This window comes from Perognathus longimembris, chromosome 26 (genome assembly GCF_023159225.1).
Source record: "Perognathus longimembris pacificus isolate PPM17 chromosome 26, ASM2315922v1, whole genome shotgun sequence".
Classification (NCBI taxonomy): Eukaryota; Metazoa; Chordata; class Mammalia; order Rodentia; family Heteromyidae; genus Perognathus; species Perognathus longimembris.
The window spans coordinates 10,105,968-10,128,298 of record NC_063186.1 but is presented as its reverse complement, the minus strand read 5'-3'; the positions used below and the strand labels follow the sequence as shown (position 1 = coordinate 10,128,298).

General features: G+C 46.4%; 2 protein-coding genes and 1 long non-coding RNA gene across 8 annotated transcripts in view; 1 reads left to right on the top strand and 2 right to left on the bottom strand.

Annotated features, from left to right (window-relative positions):
- Positions 1-8,270, bottom strand: part of Itga9 (integrin subunit alpha 9) — a 111,825-nt gene extending 103,555 nt beyond the window's left edge. The window contains exon 1 of the mRNA XM_048334593.1: positions 8,043-8,270. Within this exon, the coding sequence (XP_048190550.1) occupies positions 8,043-8,230 (188 nt within the window). The 5' untranslated portion in view covers positions 8,231-8,270. The remainder of the gene's footprint in view (positions 1-8,042) is intronic.
- A 6,730-nt stretch (positions 8,271-15,000) lies between these two features.
- The window catches only part of Golga4 (golgin A4), a 71,746-nt gene continuing 64,415 nt past the window's right edge, over positions 15,001-22,331 (bottom strand). For 3 of the 6 annotated variants that reach the window (XM_048334736.1, XM_048334739.1, XM_048334740.1), the window contains 3 exons: positions 20,240-20,326; positions 17,645-17,707; positions 15,001-15,709 (listed from right to left, as the gene is read on the bottom strand). In XM_048334736.1, the coding sequence (XP_048190693.1) occupies positions 17,678-17,707; positions 20,240-20,326 (117 nt within the window). In that variant the 3' untranslated portion in view covers positions 15,001-15,709; positions 17,645-17,677. Of the gene's footprint in view, positions 15,710-17,248; positions 17,498-17,644; positions 17,708-20,239; positions 20,327-22,331 lie in introns of those variants that run through there. The other 3 variants (XM_048334737.1, XM_048334742.1, XM_048334738.1) reach the window with 2 other exon arrangements.
- On the top strand, positions 15,717-19,486 carry LOC125342525. The gene is made up of 3 exons (XR_007209240.1): positions 15,717-15,938; positions 17,233-17,264; positions 19,449-19,486. It is a non-coding gene; the product is annotated as an uncharacterized LOC125342525 (long non-coding RNA).

Sequence of the window (22,331 nt, the reverse complement as noted above, 5' to 3'; positions counted from 1 at the left end):
CAAATGCACCCTGCAAGAGGGCAGCAGTAACCATATTGGTATCTGATAAAGACTTCATTAATATCAGTACAATGAGAATAGGAAGGTCATTACATATTAATAACAGGAAAGATCAATGGAGAGGAAATCACAGTGGTATCTATGCACCAAACAATGGAGCACCTAACTACATTAAACAAATACTTTCGGACTTACAGAACAAGATAGACCCAGACATAATAGTAGCAGGAGATTCCAACACCCCACTCTCACCAAAGGTCAGGTCAACCAAACAGAGGATAAACAAAGAAGCCTGAGAAGTAAATGACACCATATCCCAAATGGATTTAACAGACATCTGCAGAGTATTCCACCCAACAACAGCCCAATACACATTCTCAGTAGCCCTTGGAACATTCTCCAAAACAGATCATATCATAGTTCACACAAAGAACCTAAGCAAATACAAGAGGACTGACACAATCCCTTGCATTCTATCTGACCATAGTGGAATCAAACTGGTTCTCAACAACAAAACATATTGCAGAAATCACTCAAATGCATGAAGAACACATGACTGAATAACACCTGGGTCACAGAAGAAATGAGAAAGTTCTTACAATGAAATGAAACAAAAACATCACAACGGAACCTCTAGGATACAGCAAAAGCCATGCAAGGGGAAAATGTATAGCCCTAAGAGCACACATAAAGAAAAGAGGAACAGCTCAAGATAATAACCTCATGGTGCAGTTAAAATGGTTAGAAAAACAAGCACAAAATCAAACCTAAAACTACTAGACAGAGAGATATTGAAAAGATTGGGGCAGAAATCAATGAAGTAGAAACTAAAAAACTATTGATAAAATCCATTTTTAAACACTGGTTTTGTGAAAAAAGTTAATAAGATTGACAAACCACTTGTGAGATTCATGGAAAAAAATAGAAATGATATTCAAATAAACAAAATCACAGACACCACAGGAAACCTTACAACAAACATCCAAGAAAGACAAATGATTATAAGGACTACTTTCAAAACCTATACTCACTAAAGGAAGAAAACCTAGCATTTCAGGATGAATTTCTAGAAACATAGAAACTACCTAAACTAAATCAAAAAGATATAAACCAGTTAAGCAAATGAATAACACACAGTAAGATAGAGAAAGTGAGCAGAAATCTTCCAACAAGGAAAAGACCATGCCCAGATGGATTCTCTGGTGAATTCTATAAGACTTAAAGATGAATTAACAACAATACTCCTCAAGCTTTTTCATGAAACAGAAATAGTCAAAGCAATCCCAAACTTGTTCTATGAAGCCAAAATCACACTCATTCCCAAATCAGGTAAGGATTCAACAATAAAAAGAGAACTACAGACCAACGCTCCTCAATAAAATATTAGCCAACAAAACCCAGAAACAAACAAGAAAAAATCATACATTATGACCAAGTAGGCTTCATCTCACAGATGCAAGGCTGGTTCAACATACACAAATCAATCAATGTAATTCATGACATCAACAGACAAGGAGAACAACCACATGGTCATCTCAGTGGATGCAGAAAAAGCCTTCCACAAAATACAATATCTATTCATGTTAAAAAGCTCTGGAGAACCCAGGAATAAAAGGAACAATCCTTAAAACAATAAAAGCTATATAGGACAGACCAACAGGCAACATCTTACTAAACCGGGAAAAACTAAAACCATTTCCCCTAAAATCAGGAACAAGGCAAGGATATCTACTCTCTCCATTTCTCTTCAAAATAGTTCTAGAGTCCTTAGCCAGAGCAATAAGGCAAAACATGGACATTAAAGGGATTCACATAGGAAAAGAAATCAAAGAGGATACCAGGAAATGGAAAGACCTTCCATGTTCATGGATAAGTAGACTCTATACTGTGAAAATGGCTATGCTGCCAAAAATGGTGTACAAATTCAATGCAATCCCCATCAAAATCCCAATGACATTCTTTACTGAGATAGAGAAAAAAATTTAAAAAATCCATATGGAACAACAAAAAACCTGGAATAACCAAAACAATTGGAAGCAAAAAAGCAGTGCAGGAGGTATCACAATGCCAGATTTCAAGCTCTATTACAGAACTATAATAACAAAAACAGCTTGGTATTGGCACAAAAATAGACTTGAAGATCAATGGAATATATTAGAAGACCCAGAAATAAAACCACGTACTCTCAGTCACATACTATTTGACAAAGGAGCCAAAGACAATACAGTGGAAAAATCATAGCCTCTTCAACTCGTGGTGCTGGGAAAACTGGACAGCCACATGCAGAAAACTCAAAGTGAATCCCTGCTTGTGCACAGGCACCAATATCAATTCAAAGTCGAGCAAAACCTCAACGTCAAACCAAAACTCTGAAAGTTCTGCAGGACAGAGTAGGAGAGACACTAGAACTTATAGGCACAGGCAGGAACTTCCTGAATAGAGTCCCAGGGGCACAACAGAGAGGAGAAAGACTTGACTAGTGGGACTACATTAAAATAAAAGTTTCTCCACAGCTAAAGACATAGCCACTAAACTAGAAAGACAGCCAACCAGCTTGGAGAAGATCTTTACCAGCAATGTAACAGACCTAATATCCAATATGTACAAGGAGCTCAAGAAACTAACCCTTCTCAAACCTCATAAGCCAATCACTAAATGGGCAAGGGAGCTAAGGAGCAACTTCTCAGAAGAGGTTAAGAATGGCAAAGAAACACATGAGGAAATGCTCATCATCCCTAGCCATAAAGGAAATGCAAATCAAAACAACCCTGCGATTCCATCTCACCCCAGAGTAAGATTAGCCAACACTATGAACTCAGACAACAAACAATGCTGGCAGGGATGTGGAGAAGAAGTAACCCTACTACACTGTTGGTGGAAATGTAAACTAGTACAACCACTCTGGAAAGCTGTCTGGAGGCTCTTCAAAAAACAAAACAGGAGCTGGGGATATGGCCTAGTGGCAAGAGTGCTTGCCTTGTATACATGAGGCCCTGGGTTCGATTCCCCAGCACCACATATACAGAAAACGGCCAGAAGTGGCGCTGTGGCTCAAGTGGTAGAGTGCTAGCCTTGAGCAAAAAGAAGCCAGGGACAGTGCTCAGGCCCTGAGTCCAAGGCCCAGGACTGGCAAAAAAAAAAAAACCATACAGAGCTGGGACTATGGCCTAGTGGCAAGAGCCCTTGCCTCATATACATGAAGCCCTGGGTTCGATTCCTCAGCCCCACGTATATAGAAAATGGCCAGAAGTGGCGCTGTGGCTCGAGTAGCAGAGTGCTAGCCTTGAGCAAAAGAAGCCAGGCACAGTGCTCAGGCCCTGAGTCCAAGGCCCAGGACTGGCCAAAAAAAACAAACAGAAAAAAAAGAAACATAGACCTTTCCTATGACCCAGCTATACCACTCCTAGGCATCTACTCTAAACCTCATGAGCCTGGAATATGATAAGGACACCTACACATTCATGTTCATTGCCACACTATTCACAACAGCCAAGATATGGAAACACCCCAGATGCCCCACAGTAGATGAGTGGATCCAAAAACTGTGCCACCTATACACAATGGAATTTTACTCAGCCATTAGAAAGGATAATGTAATGTCATTTGTAGGGAAGTGGATAAAACTAGAACAAATCATGTAAAGTGAGGTCAGCCAAGCCAAGCTCACAGAGACGAACGGCGCCGTGTTCTCTTTCCTATGCGGAAGTTAGATCTGAAACTCACTGGAATATGACATAATACACAGAACTCTAGATACTCACACATAAGGAGACCAAAAGAAGACAGTCTTAGGAGAGCATCGCAAAGGTGCCTCCTTGTAGGTATATAAAATAATATATATACTGAAACACACAAAGGGCGTTTACTTTTTCTTGTTCCGATGACTCTGTACTCTTTGTCTCATATATTCCCCTGCACATCTGTGGAAAGGCAGGGGGGAGGGCACAGAATCAGAGGGAAAAGGGTGAAAAAGTGCAGCATGAGAGCGCACTTGACATTGATGCAAGTGAACCACGTAACTTGTGGGTGGAGATGGGAGGGAGGGACTGGCAAGGAATGAGGGGCACTCTGCGAAAGGAAACGTACTCACTACCTGACATAGATAAAGGAAACCCCGCTGAGTATCACCTCTAAAACAACAGTAAATTGAGGGAAAATAAAAGTTCAGCCAGGCGCTGGTAGCTCACGCCTGTCAACCTAGCAACTCAGGAGGCTGAGACCTGAGGACTGAGGTTCAAAGCCAGGCCATGCCTCAATCCCTTGCATCTCCAGCTCCTGGCGACACCTGGAGTTCACAGATCTTTTTCTGCTGTGCTGGAAGTTATTCGGAGTTTCAGCTGACGTCACAGAAACCCAGGGATGGCCAGGGTGATTTAGTCCCCCTCCCCACTTCCTGTGTCCCTGCCCTGGTCCCGGAAACTTTGCAGCTTCTTCCTTCAAGAGGTAAAGCCTGTCTGCCCACCCCCTGCGATTTGCATCCACCAATAGAATATGAGAGACACCCCCTGCAATATGCATGGGCCAGTAAGATGTGAGAGACCACCCCTGAGATGTGCATCCACCAACAGAATGTGAGAGACATGCCCTGCAATCTGCATCAGCCAATAGGATGTGAGAGAAGAGGTATGGTGTAACTTCTGGATCTAGGCCTGGAGACCATGCTTGCTGTTGATTGCTTTCCTGGCATCCAGATGAATTGTTGACTAAGGAAAGACATAGATCTAACCTGAGCTGTTCAGGCTGCAGACTCTGCACCCGCCAACCCAGGAAGTGTTGGGGGTGGAGGGGGGAGAGGGAGGGATGGTGCCAGGACCGGAGCTTGAACCCAGAGACTTGTGCTCTGCTTGTCTTTTTCACGCAAGGTTGGTGCTCTACCACTTGAGCCACACCTGTACTTGCAGCTTTTTGCTGGTTCATTGGGGATAGAGTCTCATAGGTTTTCTTGCTGGGGCTGAAGGAAACAGCTAAGAGACAGCACCCTAGTCTCATAGTGTGATTCACAGACACACACACACACGCACTCACACATGCCACTATTAGGAACCCAATGAGTCTGTGGTTTCTAAGACTTTAGGGTTTTTGTGGGGTTTTGGGGTTTTTTTTTCCCCTCCATCTTGGACTAACTTCTATTTTCATTTCCTAAAACTCCTTCTGGCTGAAAAGGAAGGTAGGGATGAAATAATCTATTCTGCCTTGGTTGGCTGCCAAGTCCACTAAAAGAATTCACAGCTCGGAGATCTCCATGGCTCAGTGTAAGGGGAAAGCCCCTCTTCAGAAATCCCTCACCTGCGACTGACTCTTAGAGCCCACGGGTGGGAAGAAGGTTCCGGATTTTATTTCTGGAATCAGTTCCAAAGCCCCCTCCCCATCATCCAGCCTAACTCCACCCTTTTTATTGTGCCGGTACTGGGGCTTGAACTCCAAGCCTCCCACGGTCCTTTAGCTGATTTGCTCAAGGCTGGCGCTCTACCACTTGAGCCACAGCTCCACTTCCAGCTTTTTTGGGGGGGTGTGGTTCCTTAGGGATGAGAGTCTCCCACACTTTCCTGCCCGGGCTGGCTTTGTACCGTGATCCTCAGACCTCCCGCTCCTGAGGAGCTGGGGTGACAGACGTGAGCCACTGGCACCTGGCTCTCAGGGTTGTTAGTGACTAGCTAAAAGGAGTCTGTCTTCTTGTTCTAGAAGGCTCTCCTTTGGGCAAGACAGCTGCCTCTGTCACAGGTTGTATTCAGCACTAGTTAAGGAAACAGCAGCCTGAAGATCTTCAGAGGAACAATCCAGAAAATCCAAGAAGAGACTTGGTGGGTCCCTCAGGAAACTGGCGCTGGGACATACTCTGTTTCCTCCCCAAACACTTGAGAAAGCAGGCAGAGAGCGAGGGAGGGGGGAGGCTGAGGGGGTGGGGGGGGGTGAGGGAAGCCCTTTCTCACCAAGACCGACAGGTGTCAGCGCCAATAATCCCCGGCGTTCAAAACCAGAACCACGTTAAAAAAAAAAAAAAGCCAGAAGCGCTTATTATATTACATATGATTATATAACGATTATCTATAAACACGTTATATATAATTACAAACCATATATACTATATATAATGAGGCAGTTCGTGCAACTAGGCTGGGAGCTGATTTTTCACTTTTCCTTCAAAGTTTCCTTCCTTCCTTTCCCTTCCCTGTGCCAGCCCTGGAGCTTGAACTCAGGGCCTGGGCACTGCCCCCTCTTTTTCTTCTTTCTACCACTTGAGCCACAAGGGGCCCCACTTTGAGCTACCTGGTGGTTCACTGGAGATCAGAGTCTCATGGACTCTCTTGCCAGAGGCTGCCTTCGAACCCCAATCCTCAGATCTCAGACTCCTGAGTAGCTAGGATGACAGGCGTGAGCCACCGGCACCTGGCTGGGGCTGAATTCTTCAAGTCATTTTAATTCATCTTCACCCTTCTAGCAATGCGTGTGGCGGCGAGTGGCAATGCACCAGAACCTTCCATGCTGTTCTGTCCCTCAGAACCAGGATGCAAAGTGCGGTGTTTCCCTGCCCAGCGCTGCCTTGGTATCTGACTGAGCACCAAAGCCCTGACAGGGCAGGAAACACGCGGCCCGGAGGGAAGTGAGCACACACTTGGTGGTGTGATAAGATACAGAACTCTGGGCGTCTCAGGAGGGGATGGGGGGGAGGGTTGGGGGGAGCCCAGCTTGCCTGGGATTTATTTAATGTCCCTGCAGAGCTGGCCATCCGAGTTTTGTCCCTTCACCACTGCCAAAGATCAAAGACAGCGGGGGGGGGGGGGGGAAGTCACCCCGGAATAAATCTCGATGCTCTTCTTTTGAGGGGGCTAAGCTATCCCGGGTCCGGAGTCACTTGTGTGGAACCCTTACACACGCACTTGGACCCCACACAGACCCGAGCCCGGCTCTCCAGCTCCCCGAGCGCCCCGCTGGCATGGAGCCCGGCTGAGCACTTCGTGGTTCGGGGTCCTCGGCAGCCCCTTCCCCGCACCCTGAGCCTCCAGGTTCGGGGAGCAAGAGTGGAAGCAGGGAGGGAGGGAGGCAGAGCCGGGCGGAGCGGCCTGGGCCCCGCACCCCCCTTCTGCGCCCCCAGCCCCATCTCCGGCGCGCATGGACGTGAAGCCCACCCCCCCCCCCAGAGCTGCCATCTGTCTTTTGGGGACACCCACGGCGTGGATGGGGAGCTGGGGCTCAGGGTTCTTGGCTGCCCGGCCGGGGGTGACCCTTGAAAGCCCGCGGAGATTTCCAGCCGCCCCCCCCCCCCCGTCACTCTGGAGGGCCTGGGGTTCCGGGGAAGCGCCCGGGTCCCGGGGAAGCGCCCATCCCCTCGGGGCCGCGGCAGCCCCCACCCCGGTCCTCAGGCGGGGCTGGGGAGGAGAGTTTAGAGGGCCGGTCGGGAAGGAGGGTGGAGGGGCTGGAGGCACTGAGTTTGGGGTGCAGGCCGAAGGTGGGGCTGAGTTTGGGGCTCCGGCCGGGCGGGCGCGGGATGGGGGGGGCTGGGTGTGGGGCGCAGGCCGGGCCGGCGGGCGCGGGGTCCGGGGCTGGGTGTGGGGCGCGGGCCGGGTCTGGGGGCTGGGTGTGGGGCGCGGGCCGGGTGGGCGCGGGGTCCGGGGCTGGGTGTGGGGCGCGGGCCGGGTCTGGGGGCTGGGTGTGGGGCGCGGGCCGGGTGGGCGCGGGGTCCGGGGTTGGGTGTGGGGCGCGGGCCGGGTCGGGGGTCTGGGTGTGCGGCGAGGGGCTGGGTGTGGGGCGCGGGCCGGGTCGGGGGTCTGGGTGTGGGGCGTAGGCCGGGTCGGGGGTCTGGGTGTGCGGCGAGGGGCTGGGTGTGGGGCGCGGGCCGGGTCGGGGGTCTGGGTGTGGGGCGCGGGCCGGGTCGGGGGTCTGGGTGTGCGGCGAGGGTCTGGGTGTGGGGCGCGGGCCGGGTCGGGGGTCTGGGTGTGGGGCGCGGGCCGGGTCGGGGGTCTGGGTGTGGGGCGCGGGCCGGGTCGGGGGTCTGGGTGTGGGGCGCGGGCCGGGCGGGCGCAGCGTCGGGGCCCCGTGCTCACCAGCGCGAGCCGTCGTGCAGATGCTCCAGCACGGCGTAGCCGAAGAAGGAGCCCCGCGGGCCCTGGAAGCGCACGGGGCGGCTCGGGTCCAGGTTGAAGGCGGCGGCCGCGCGGGGCCCCGCGGCGAGCAGCGCGAGGAGCAGCACGGGGAGCGCGCGGGGTCCGCTCCGCCGCCGCGGCCCGCGCATCCTCCTCCTCCGCCCGGCGCGGCCTCTCCTCCGCCCGGCCCCGGCCGCCGCCGCCTCCTCCTCCTCCTCCTCCTCCTCCTGCTCGCGAGGCCGCCCACCGCGAGCGCCCGGCCCGGGCCGCCTCCGGGGCTGGGGCCGCCCGCGGGGGAGGCGGGGCCCGGCGTGGGGAAGGCGGGGCCTGGCGCCTGGGGGCGTGGCCTGAAGCTGGGGAGGCGCGGCCTGGCGCGGGGAAGGCGGGGCCCGGCGTGGGGAAGGCGGGGCCTGGCGCCTGGGGGCGTGGCCTGAAGCTGGGGAGGCGCGGCCTGGCGCGGGGAAGGCGGGGCCTGGCGTGTGGGAGGCGGGGCCCGGCGTGGGAAAGGCGGGGCCTGGCGTGTGGGAGGCGGGGCCTGGCGCGGGGGTGGCGGGGCCCGGCGCGGGGGAGGCGGGGCCCGGCGCGGGGGAGGTGGGGCCGGGAGCGGGGATGGGAGGCAGCCGGGGCTCCACGGGCTCCGGGGGCGGCTGCGGCCGGGACCCGGGCACTGGCGCGGCGCTGCGCCGCGGGTTGGCGGCCGGGACGGCCGGGGCTGGCGGCGCCGCAGCGTCCCCTGGTGGCCGCGCGGCGTCACTGCGCACGGGCCGCGGAGTGGGCACTCTCCTCCCCCATCCCCCCCACCTCTTCATCCCTCCCCCCTCCCTCCACCCCTCCTTGTCCAGTCCCCACCCCACCCCGCCCAGTCCCCAAGGACCCCCGGGCACCTCCCTACACCCCCCACACCCCCGGCGCCCTCGGACACTCGGGGACCCCTCCTCTGCTCCTCTGGGACCCCAGCCCCCCACTTCACGGCCCCTGCGCCCCTCTGAATCCAAAAGTGGGACCCATCCTGGGGTCCTGGAGCGGTGAGAGGATTCCCCGATCCATCGATCATTGATCCATCGCGGGGCTTTGGTTCTGGCCAACCCACCCCCCACCCCCCAGTTGTCTTCGCGGCCACGCTGGGGCTTGAACTCGGAATGCCTCGAATCCTCTATCATTTATCCTGTCCCCTGTATTTAGTTTAGTTTAGATGTAGCTTCTGCATAAGAGAGACAAATATGTGCCATTTGTCTTTCTGAGCTTGGCTTACCCCACTTGTGCTAGGTCCATCCATTCCAGCCAGTGAAAGAATGTTAGTCCTTCCCATGGCTGTAGAAAATTCCATTGTTTATAGGTACCACACCGTCTTGACTCATTCATCCATCTATTGTGGGGCATCTAGGCGGATTCCATTATCTGGGCTGCGGTGAATCACGTGCGGCAGGGAACATGGTTGTACAGGTGTCTTCATGGTCTCCTGACTTGTGATGTTCTGGCTAGATAGATGCACGGGAGTGGTATGGCTGGGTCGTAGATCTACGTGTATGTTTTGAGGAACCTCCAGACTGCTGTCAAGAATGGTTTTACTAGCTTGCATTCTGAGGGAAAGGTTGGTTTTTTTTGCTTTTTTAATGAATCTTGTTTGTTGTCGTTTGTAGGGCTTGAACTCACGGCCTGGGTGCTGACCCTGAGATCTTTTGCACAACACCTAGCACTCTATCACGTTGGGCCATAGCTCCGCTTCTGGTTTCAGAGTGGCTAATTGGAGATAAGAGTCTCCTGGAGACTTTGTAGGCTGTCTTTGAACCGTGATCCTCAGATCTCAGGCACCCTGAGTAGCTAGGATGACAGGCGTGAGCCACCGGCCACGCAGCTTTAATGGATTCTTAAAAAGAAGTTTTACAAAGATTAGGGACCGTTTGTCTAAAGCACATCGATTTCAGTCTTTATAAACTAAACTCTCATAGTACTGTCATGTAACTGGAGCTGTGGCTCAAGTGATAGAGTGCTAGCCTTGAGCAAAAAAGCTCAGGGACAGCACCCAGGCCATGAGTTCAAGACCCACAACTGACAAAAGAAAAAAAAAAACTCCATGTATGGGCTGCTTGGGGAAGCATTTTTTAAATGGCGCGACTAAACATTTATTACTTATTCATAGAATCTGACATCAGGAGTGAGCTCAATTTCCTCATTGCCAGAATAAACTCTCCTGTCTCCAGGAAAGATTTGCTACAGAGGCTGGAAGCCATTCTACCCAACCTGCCATTCAGGATGTAAACTTTCTTCCTGAGCATGTGTGTTTCTGGAAAATGGATCCTACTGTCCACTTCTCTAACGGAAACAATGATCCCGTGTTCTCCCTTTCTTCATTCTCTCATTTCAAGAGCTAAGCCAGTCTAACGCTGGTGGCTCATGCCTTTCAGCCACTCAGGAGGCTGAGATCTGAGGATTGTGGTTTGAAGCCAGCCCAGGCAGGAAAGTCCCTGAGAGACTCTCATCTCCAATGCACCAGTAAAAAGCTAGAAGTGGAGGCATGGTTGAAGTGGTAGAGTGCCAGCTTTGAGTGAAAAAAGCAAAGGGACAGTGTCCAAGCTTTGAGTTTAAGCCCCAACCCCCCCCCAAAAAAAAAAAGAAAAAAAGAAAATGTATTCTTTACCCGACTTATGTAACTTTTCTGCCTTTATAATAATAAAAATAAGAAAAAAAGAAATGCACACAAAGTACTACAAATAAAAAAAATCAAAACAACTCAAATCTAATAGAAAGGCAGAACTATAGTCCAAGTTTTCAGCTGCTTTCTGGAGACCAAATCTTTCAATCCAGCAGATGACAGTTTATGATTTGATTCCAAAGTGGAGTTGATGCTTGCCTGCCTGCCTGCCTTCCTTCCTTCCTTCTTTCTTTTTTTTTTTTTTTTTTTTTTTTTGCCAGTCCTGGGCTTGGACTCAGGGCCTGAGCACTGTCCCTGGCTTCTTCCCGCTCAAGGCTAGCACTCTGCCACTTGAGCCACAGCGCCGCTTCTGGCCGTTTTCTGTATATGTGGTGCTCGGGAATCGAACCTAGGGCCTCGTGTATCCGAGGCAGGCACTCTTGCCACTAGGCTATATCCCCAGCCCCCTTCCTTCTTGCTTTTTTGTGCCAGTCCTGGGGCTTGAACTCGGGGCCTGAGCACTGTCCCTGAGCTTCTTTTGCACAAGGCTAGCACTCTGCCACTTGAGCCACAGGGCCACTTCTGGCTTTTCTGAGCACTTTATTGGAGACAAAGAGTCTCAAAGACTTTCCTGCCCAGGCTGGCTTTGAACTTCGATCCTCAGATCTCAGCCTCCTGAGTAGCTAGGATGACAGGCCTGAGCCACCAGCACCCAGCTGCTTTTTTTTTGTTTCCTTTCTAGAAAGATTATAGAAGATTTATGTGGCTTATGCCTTCTGTTTCCAGTTTTCACACCGATTCCACTAAGAATTTTCAGAGTGAGCTGTATATAGGCAGAGCTTTGGAGTGGGTGCTGATATTTCTGGCAGGCAGCCACCTAGCTGGGCACAGATCTTTCTGGTGGGTGCACTGAGGGTCTGAGCGCTGTCCTGAGCTCTTTTGCTCAAGGCTAGCGCTCTACCACATTGAGCCACAGCACCACTTCCGGTTTTCCTGGTGGTTCATTGGAGATGAGACTTTTCTGTCTGGGCTGGCTTGGAACTCCCATCCTCCAGATCTCAGCCTTCTGAAGAGCTAGGATGACAGGAGTGGCTTCAGATCATCTGCTTTTTTGGCCAAAGGTTCTCCAAACACACCTTGGAGAAAAGACAGCCTCTTCAATAACCGGTGCTGGGGAGATGAAGATGCATGTGTAGACTATGGAAATGAGATGCATACCACGCAGTCTGCACTAACATTTATTCAACGGGTACAAGGCCGGAAACCTTAAAATGACTTCAGGAAATAATAGGGAAAGCACTGGAACACACTGACCTAGGCAATAACTTCCTGAATAGAATTTTAATAGCACAGTAAAGAAATACAAAGATTGACAAAATGGGGTTGCCTCAGACTAAGAAGCTTGAGCATAGGAAACCGTTATGTGGTTTGAAGAGGAAAATCTCCACAATGGGAGAAAGTCTTTGTCAGCTATGTACTGACAAGGGAACGAATAAGCAAAATACACAGAGAGCTGGAAAAACTGAAGAATCAACAACCTGTTGGTTGCCCAGTGGCTCACGCTTGTCATCCCAGCTACTCAGGAGGGTGAGATCTGAGGATTGTGGTTCAAAGCCACCCTGAGCAGGAAAATCCATGAGCCTCTAATTTCTAATGAACCCCCAGAAAACCAGAAGTGGAGCTGTGGCTCAAAGTGGTAGAGCACTTAGCCTTGAGCTGAAGAGCTCAGGTCCTGAGTTCAAGCCCTAGGAGACACACACACACACACACACACACACACACACACACACACACACAAATGCTTATATGTGGAGAAACTTCACACACTGTTGGTGGAAATCTGAGACTCATGGAACCACTATGGAAATCAGTATGGAGGTTCCTCACAAAATTCAAAGCTGTTCTGCCATGTGAATGAATGATACGATACTTGGGTAGCTCCTTGAAGGCATTTTCACACTTGTATTCAGTTCAGCACTATTCCTAGCCACCAGACTCTGGAACAACCCAGATGTCCTTCAACTGGCATTGACTTGACCATAAAGAGGAACGAGTAGAACTATAAGGCAAACCAGGCTCCGAAGGGCAAAGGTTGCATATTTTCTTTCCTATGCAGATTATAGATCTAAAAGGTAAAAAACAGGGGATATAGCCTAGTGGCAAGAGTGCCTGCCTCGGATACACGAGGCCCTAGGTTCGATTCCCCAGCACCACATATACGGAAAACGGCCAGAAGCGGCGCTGTGGCTCAAGTGGCGGAGTGCTAGCCTTGAGCGGGAAGAAGCCAGGGACGGTGCTCAGGCCCTGAGTCCAAGGCCCAGGACTGGCCAAAAAATAAATAAATAAATAAAAGGTAAAAAACATAAATGGAAGAGTGTGAGGGGAACTGGAAGAACTGGAAGGAAGAACAGGGAATATCAGAGAATGATCACTACTGATATGCATTGTAACTGTAAATGGGAGGAAGTTGATGAAATGCCTGGAAAGATATTGAAAAGTAGGAAACTGGGGAAAGTGAGACTAAATGAGGGGTTCAATCTGATTAAAGTTCTGTGTATTCATGTGTGAAATACCATAGGACCCCGAAACAATCAACAGACACTTAACAGGCGAATGTGCATGAACGACTTTATTGTGCCAGTCCCAAGACTTGAACTCAGGGCCTGAGCACTGTCCCTGGCTTCTTTTGCTCAAAGCTAGCACTCTACCACTTGAGCCACAGTGCCACTTCTGGCTTTTTCTATGTGTGTGGTGCTGAGGAATGGAACCCAGGGCTTCATTCATGCTAGGCGAGCACTCTACCACGAAGCCACCTTCCCAGCCCTGATTTTTCTATCTCTGCAAAGAATGACATGAGGATTTTGATAGGTATTATATTGAATTGGTAGCTCACCTTTGGCCCTATGGCCATTTTCATCTGTGTTCTGGAGATGTTGTGTTTCCATATTTTCTCCTATTTCTTTTATTTATGTGTTAGGATTTTATTTGAGGACTCTTCGAGGTTTAGGGTTTTGTTGTTGTTGCCTGATGTCTTTCTAACAAAATAGGGTTATTCTCTGTGTTCTCATTGGACTGCATGTTAACTGAGTTGATAAACTGCTTCCCTCTGTTGGTGTGGGAGTAGATGTCATCTTTAATAATTTCTCCAAATTCACAAGTCCAGTGAACTCTTTACATATAGTAAGATCCTACGCCTAGCTCTTTCTACACAACGTAGTCATACTCTATGTGGCTGGGGTTTTGTATTGTTCTACAGAAGTTAGAACTAAGCTATTAGGAGTAAGGAGGGTTCGAGAAGAGATACATGGAGAAAGGAAGATGGCAAGAGAGGGAAGGGATATGATGAGCTACACTCCATGTAGGAATATAGTTCTGTCATGCAGAAGAGAGGCACTGTCAGGAGTTGTATCTCAGTAGGAAAGACAAGAGTTTTTAGGATAAGGAAAGAGGGAGGTGAGTGTATGGAGGGAAAAAAAAAAAAAAAGAAGAGCAGGAAAGAGCCATCATGAATCGAGCAACTAAGTAAAACAAAAGAAAAAGAAATTAGCCAAGAGGCAGGCAAGACTGTTTCTTTTGGAGAAGAGAGAATAGGTCAGCTGTGGGGTATGGCTGGACCCCTGGGTAGACCTCCTTGCTCTTTGTGGCAGGGCTGGGGTCCAGACTGTATTACCAGGGCTCTGTTTCGAGACAAAGGGGAGATCATAACCCAGGCTTGGAGCGAAGGCCGTGTGGACCCACTTTGAGTAATTCTCCTGTCTTCGTGTCCAGAAGTTTCTCTCCTCAAGTTTAAAAAGAATCAAAGTATGGCTGGGCGCCAGTGGCTCACGCCTGTCATCCTAGCTACTCAGGAGGCTGAGATGAGAGGATCAAGGTTCAACAGCAGCCCAGGCAGGAAAGCCCGTGAGATTTTTATCTCCAATGAACCAAAACAAGCCAGAAGTGGCGTTGTGGCTCAAGTTGTAAAGCACCTTGAGCACAAAAGCTCAAGGACAGTGCTTATGCCCAGTTAAAATAAATATATACATATATATATATAAATACATATATACGTATACATACATATATATATATATATTCTATTCCAGAGAGAAGAGGCATTTTGATTATTTTGTTTCTTTGCTTTTTCTAGCTTGGTCAAGTAATTTTGAATACACACAAAGAAAACTTGCCAAATGCTCAGCATCTAGCCACCCTGACAGTTCTCATATTAATTCAAGTGAAAAAAATAGATGTTTACCCATGTTGAAATACATCTCAACCTTGGAAGAAACACAGGAAGAAATGTTATACAGGAAATAAACTTTATTTATCTCTTCTTCCCAGATGACATTGCCAACAGTTACGGATTTGCATACAATAGTTATTTATTGACTATTTACAATTTACAATAGTATTCTTTCCTCTGAAAAATATAAGTACAAAAGCTAAGTAAACAATGAGGTACCGCCATTTGGGACTTGCGTGTGATAGCTTAAAGAATTAATCCTTAGCAAATTTTCAAAAAATCTGAGTAATAATAAAACTCTCTAATTGATCTGAAAAAATTTACTGTTTCACCTCAAAACATATTGCACAAATTTTTTAAAAAAGAAAAACCACCCTGAAATAAATAAGAGAGGCGAGCATTTCTTGAAAAGGGAGAACACAGGGTCCAAAAAAGAATCGAGAAGAAAGGAACATTGTTAAGAGAGAGTAGGTGAGGTTATTCAAACTATTTTTAAATAGAAAACTCTTCCCCAAGAGAAAATTGAAGAAAAAAAAAAAGTCCCTAATCATCATTTGTCCACTGAGGGTGTGTGTGTTGGGGGGCAGGGGTTGCCTTTGGAGGCCGTCTGCGATCTGGGGAGCCAGTGTCGGTTTTCTTAGTGTTCTAAGCCATGAGAAGGGCTCCCAGTGACAGTGTGACTCTCAAAGGCAGAGGTTCACACGAGGGCAGCTCCTCCAATCAGCAGCTGGCCAGCCTTGCTCTCCGTCAGGATGAAGATCGAAGCCATGACTGACAAAGGAAAAGAAAAAAAGAGAATGAGGAGACAGGAAGAAAGAACCACGATCGCACGTGCACTTAAAAGTGTAAGATCAACTTTTTGGGGGGAAAATAATTTTTTTTCCAAGTTAAAAAATAAAATTTCATTCTATCATCTGGCAGTAGAGAAAGAGAAAGGAATACTAAATCCTAACAGAATCTTCTAGAAATCAGTGTTCTTGAAAGGATTCAAACTGATGGGGTGTGTGTGTATGCCAGTCCTGAGGCTCGAACTCAGGGCCTGAGCAATGTCTTTGAGCCGCTTTTGCTCAAGGCTAGCACTCTACCACTTGAGCCACAGAGCCACTTCCGGTTTTCTGGTAGTTCATTGATGATAAGAGTCTCACGGACTTTCCTGCCTGGGCTGGCTTTGAACTGCAATCCTTAGGTCTCAGGCTCCTGAGTAGCTAGGATGACAGGCCTGAGCCAGTGGTGCCTGACTTATTACCTTAATATTAAGTCTACTGAATGTGATAATTATCACTGTGCTTCTACTTAAAGACATATTTTCAAGTGTTTATGTTTGTAGGTGATAAATGCTTGGAAGTACCAAGTTTGTGAGTAAATGTTACAAATGTGAAAAATATACACGAGGAAGAAATCAAGAGTGAGAGCAAGGAAAAAAAGATGAGAAAATGTTAATAATTGATCTAAGTGAAAGGTGTATTATAGGTGTTCATTGGGTATTATTTTTGCAAATTGTCTATCTGAAACGTTTCAAAGAGAGTGAGCAAACTATCAACTAACAGTAATGCTACATAAGTCTTATTCCCAGTGATAAATAATATCACTCATCTGAAATCATGTTAAGTATTATATGAAAAATGAAACTATTAAGACTTCATGGATTAGATATAAGATTAATTTTTTCACAATTTTCATATATTTACAATCAAAACAATCTAACACAGCTATTTTCTGTACTCCCAGACATTGTAATGTACACAATAGAAAGAATATAGTTGTTTTTTTTCAATAGGATAGTTTTAATCACTTAGGAAAATTAAGTGATGTATTTTAAGTATAATTAAGCCCTATTGGTGGTCATTCAACTTATAATTGATGAACATTAGCCTAGGTAAAGGTGTACACCAAATGTTTAAAAGGAAACTAAATCATATTAGTAACAAAATAACATACATAATATGTGGAAACAAGAGAAGGTAGGGGTTCACATAACAAAAACAATTGTATGAAATATTTCAGGTAAAATGTCATATAATAATGTGCTCATCAGAAACAGCCACATTCAATTAAAGTAGGCTGCCTAAAATTAGCCTAAGAATAAATGTGTTATCTTATATTGAATTGTATGATCTAGGATGTAATAAAAATCCATTTACTTTTAAGGAACCTTACTAGCTGTCAATATTTTCAGCTAGCCTTGAGTAAGGATTGAACTGAGGGCCTGCCACTGTTTGTTCCTTAGCTTTTCTCCTCAAGGCTAGTGTTTTACCACTTGAGCCACACCTCTAGGGTGTGAGTGTGAGTGTGAGTGTGTGTGTGTGTGTGTGTGTGTGTGTGTGTAGTTAGATGGAGGGAAGAGTCTCACAGATTTTCCTACCCAGGCTGGCTTTGAACTGCAATCCTCAAATCTCAGCGTCCTGAGTAGCTAGAATTATGGGCAGGCATGAGCAACTTGGTGCATGGCCATTTCACTTTTATCTCCAGAAAGTACTTTTTTGTTTCCCTTTCACAATCTTTAAGAATTCCAAAGGCCATGGTTTATAATGATTCCTAACCCATGCAATTATTTAACCTCTAGAGAAGAATGAACGGAAAATACTTGTACTGACTCCAAGTATAATCATCTATGTTCATTAAACAAGAAGGAAAGCATTCCACGAGATGGTTAATATCATGCAATACATTTGATTTTTGCACGGGAAGATACAATTCTGCACTCACCACATGCTAACTAAGCACAGACTGGCGGCTTACTCAGAAGATACCACTGCGAGCGGAAGCAAACTATAAAGCCAGGAAGAAAAGAAGCTTAGTGGGTTAGTTTTAAGACAATACAACACAGAGTAGCACAGATTCTATGTGGATATAAAATTATAGGACTAAACACATTGGACTTCTAATGTTCTCAAATCTCCTCACATCAGGGACATGTAAGGAACACAGAACACCTTCCTACAATTCTTCCATTCCCTTTCACTCCTCATCCTTCCCTTCCAGCCCCCCCCCCCCCCGCCCCCGCCTTTCTTTCGTCAGTTGTGGGACTTGAACTTTGGGCCTGGGCACTGTCCCTGAGCTCTCTTGTTCAGGGCTAATGCTCTACTATGTTGTGCCACACAACCAGTTCTGGTTTATTTTATTTTTTTTTCCATCAGAGGTAAGAGTCTCAGACTTTCCTGTCAAGGCTGGCTTTGAACCACAATCCTCAGATCTTGGCCTCCTGAATAGCTAAGATGACAAGTGTGAGCCACCAGCACCCAGCACCCTCCTACCCTCCTTCCTCCCCCCCCCCCCACCACTTTTTTTTGTTCAAGGCTAGCACTCTACCTCTTGAGCCACGGCACCACTTCTGGCTTTTTCTGTGTATGTGGTACTGAGGAATCGAACCAGGGCTTTGTGCATGCTAGGCAAGCACTCTACCACTGAGCCACATTCCCAGCCCCCCCCCACCCCCGCCTTTTGTTTTCTTCTTTCCTTCAAGGAAAACAAACTATACTTATTTTCAAGTGAAAGGAAAGCTGTGAGAGAAAGTAGCTCTCCATTAGAAGAGGGGCCTAAAGAGGAGTCCCTTCTTTTTAACTTTCAACCAACATATAAAGGTGTGCTTCACGCTCTGCTAGGTAAATTAAGGGCATATGACTAGTTTCCTAATTTCATTGCAATGTATACGAAAATTCAATTCATGTCATCTTCAGTTACCCCTCACAAGGTTGGGGAAAGCAGCCTGTTGATGAATTTCTAACACAGTGGAATGATTTCAGCACCAACAAACCAAACTAAAAATTCCGTTTAGATGAATTCAATCTCAGAGTTTGTGCGTGAGTCAACCTTAAGTAAATTCTGTGCCCTAATTTAAGATGGCCACATCCCAAAACCATCAGCTCTCTATGGCTTGCTTTAAAATGGCAGAGTCACCCAAAGGCTGTTTAGAAGCGCTGAGTCTTGGCAGCATGGCCACCCTCCCAAGAGTCATTCCAAGAATCTGTTCTATCCAATGGGAGTGGAAAGAAATGGAGCCAACAAACTATGTTTTGCACAAACACAACAGTTCACATCTTAGAGGAAAACCTGCAGAAGTATTTGCAATGTATGGCTACGGATATTCTACACTTGCAAGTACTAGAGAACTAGCTTTGTTGCCTAGCTTGGGTGAGACCTTGGGATAGAGTCTCAGGACTGTCAAAAAGAAAAGTAAAACCCAACCAAGTAGAAAAACCTCTGCTTTGATGGACTCATACTCAACCAATTAAGATTATTAAAAACCATTTTCTCTCTATTGACGAGTAGCATACATTTTTCTGACATATGTCTTCATAAAAATATTTATGACCAGAAATAAGTAGAGTTGTAACAACGTCCACTTCTGGCTTTTTGCAGTTTCAATGGGGATAAAAGTTGGATTTTTCTGCCAACATGCCTTTGAACTGCCACCCTTAGATCAGCTTCCTGGAGTAGCTCAGATCACAGGTGTGAGCCACTGGAGCCTGCCTAGTCCTAGTTCATTTTTTTGTTGTTTTGTTTTTGTCAGTCCTGGGGCTTGAACTCAGGGCCTGAGCACTGTCCTTGAGCTTCTTTTTGCTCAAGGCTACCACTCTACCATTTGAGCCACAGCATCACTTCTGGATTTTTCTGTAGATGTGGTGCTGGGGAATCAAACCCAGGGCTTCATGTATACGAGACAAACACTTTACCACTAAGCCATATTCCCATCATTTTTAAAAAAAATAGTTCAGCTGCTATCCACTTTTCTCTTATATGGTATCAAAAGCTAAAAAAATGCCTAAATTATTTTAGCCAGAGTCAATGTATTAGGAAATCAATTGTAATAGTAATAAATAATTGTAATCTATAAAACATTACAATTGAGTTCTAAAACTTTGCTACTTGATATACAAGAATGCCTTTTTGTTTTAAACTAATGGCTTTTCTATTCTTCATATAAACAGCATAAATTCTACAACTCACATCTAGCAGATATGGCTATGTCACCTATCATTAAGTTCCTATGTTAATGAATATGCTATTAAGTAACTAATATGCTCTTGAGGGCGGCTAGTCACATTTACCCTTGGCTAGAGTCCCCTACATAAACTCACTATCACTTTTTAGGCTGTAGTAATAATAAATAGTTTAAAATTTCACTATCTTTTATCAGCTTTATAAAGAACACAGAATATAGGTAAGTGAGATCTATCTATCTACACATATAATATGAACTATCTAGCTATATATGTGATCTATCTATATCCATCCATCCACCCATCCCTCCCTCCATCCATCCCCCCATCCATTTCTACATCTACACAGTCTACAGCTTACCACTAGCCGAGCATCTTCTCTTTCCAAAATTTTCTGGGTCTGGTCATCGGGAAACTTCAGGACAGAGGTTATGACTTTTGCCATGGTCTACAAGGGGAGGAGAAAGATGGTGAGGGAGAGATTGCAGAGAAGAGGGAAGTCTCAACCCCTTCCGATGTGTTCTGCTGATGAGGTTCTTAGTGCTTTCAATGGAAGCCACGAACAAAGAAGTATGATGTGAAGGTATTCAAGTAAGGAAATACCAGCCAACTGTCTGAATTTCAATGGAAAAGGACTCCTCACAATGTCCAAGTTTATATTATTTTGAGGCGATACATTTCCAATCTAATAGCATGAAGCTATGAAGATCAAATGCACTTGGTCTTTTGTCTTAGTCAGGGAAAAACTTAGTTTCTTAGAAAGTAATATGATTGTTTTTACATTATGCTATTACAGATTGACAGTGCTGCAAATTATTACTGGTGATTTGAAAAGGTTATTTGTAAAAAAAAAAAAAAATGTATGAAAGTAAAGTAATGATCGAAACAGTAACAATCAGATGTTTCCCAAGTCCAACTTTAACTAAATCACATCATATATCTCTTAAACACGGCTACTGCATGAACACAAACATGCTAAGTAGGTTTTTTTTTTTTTTCCCCAAGACATGCAGCACATCAGCCTAATCGAAATTACATCTTAAAAGAAACACAAATGTGTTGTTTGGTAGAAAAAACATGATGAGTCAAAACATCACACATGGTGGTTTGTAAAACAAAGATTCAAAATTGTGCAGACCTAAATATAGTATATCGTTCAGTCAGACCGGCAACCCATAAGCTCCTGGAAAATTCTCCTCAAAGGGTTCAAAAGTCCCTATTTTGTATCAAGATGGGATGTTTTGAGGAAGACAGAGAGGAAAGAAGATATATCACTTATGCAACTGGTTAGGATAACAAATTCAGTGCTTATATACAAAGTTAGGTAGTAGTATTTTCCTAGGGACTGTGCTTGCTAGTCTTCCTCGAGATGGGAGGAGGGTAGCCCAGAGAAACGACTCAAAATTCTTTGTTCATGGTTATATGTATCCTAAATGTAGATGTGTGTGCGCATGCTTGAGACTCTGTGAGTGTGTGCGCATGCATATTGGACATTTAAAAAAAAGATAATACAGTAGTTAGCCAAAAGTTTTCGAAACTCCATTATTAGAAAATAAAAATGTATTTTTTCCAGGAAGAAAAGGATGTAACTAAAAGATCGAGTAAATGTGTTCCACCACAAACCCCAACATGGCAAGATTTTACTTGTAGCCCTCTACTTCCCTTCATCGTCTCTGCTCTTATGATCAAAAGCAAATAAATAAACAAACATTTGAAATGTCATTTAAAACAACTGAGTTGGGGCCACCTCTCTGAATGGAGGGAAGGATGGAGAATCTCACCACTTCCTTTCATGGATTTTTCACTTTCAAACAAACTTACACTATTTTGTTGTTGTTGTTGTTCTGGTACTGAGGCTTGAACTCAGGGCCTGGGAGCTGTCCTGGAGCTTTTTTTTTTTTTTTTTTTTGGCCAGTCCTGGGGCTTGGACTCAGGGCCTGAGCACTGTCCCTGGCTTCTTTTTGCTCAAGGCTAGCACTCTGCCACTTGAGCCACAGCGCCACTTCTGGCCATTTTCTGTATATGTGGTGCTGGGGAATTGAACCCAGGGCCTCATGTATACGAGGCAAGCACTCTTGCCACTAGGCCATATCCCCAGCCCCTGTCCTGGAGCTTTTTGTGCTCAAGGCTAGTGCTCTGATATTTGGTAGTTAATTGGAGATGAGAGTCTCATGGACTTTCTTGCCCAGGCTGGCTTTGAACTGTGATCCTAAGATCTCAGCCTCCTGAGCAGCTGGGATGACAGGCACGAGCCACCAGTGCCCAGCTTGTCTTAAAGAAGTAAATATGTAAATAAACTTAGTTCTTAGGGATTCAAAGGAATTTTACAAAATCCTCATTTAAGTCTGTATTAACTCTACAGAACAGAATCTTACCTGCTAAGGTAAAGTCTACAAATCAAGAATATAGGTAGCATGAAATGTCAGGAGAAATACTAAGTGATGACAATTTCA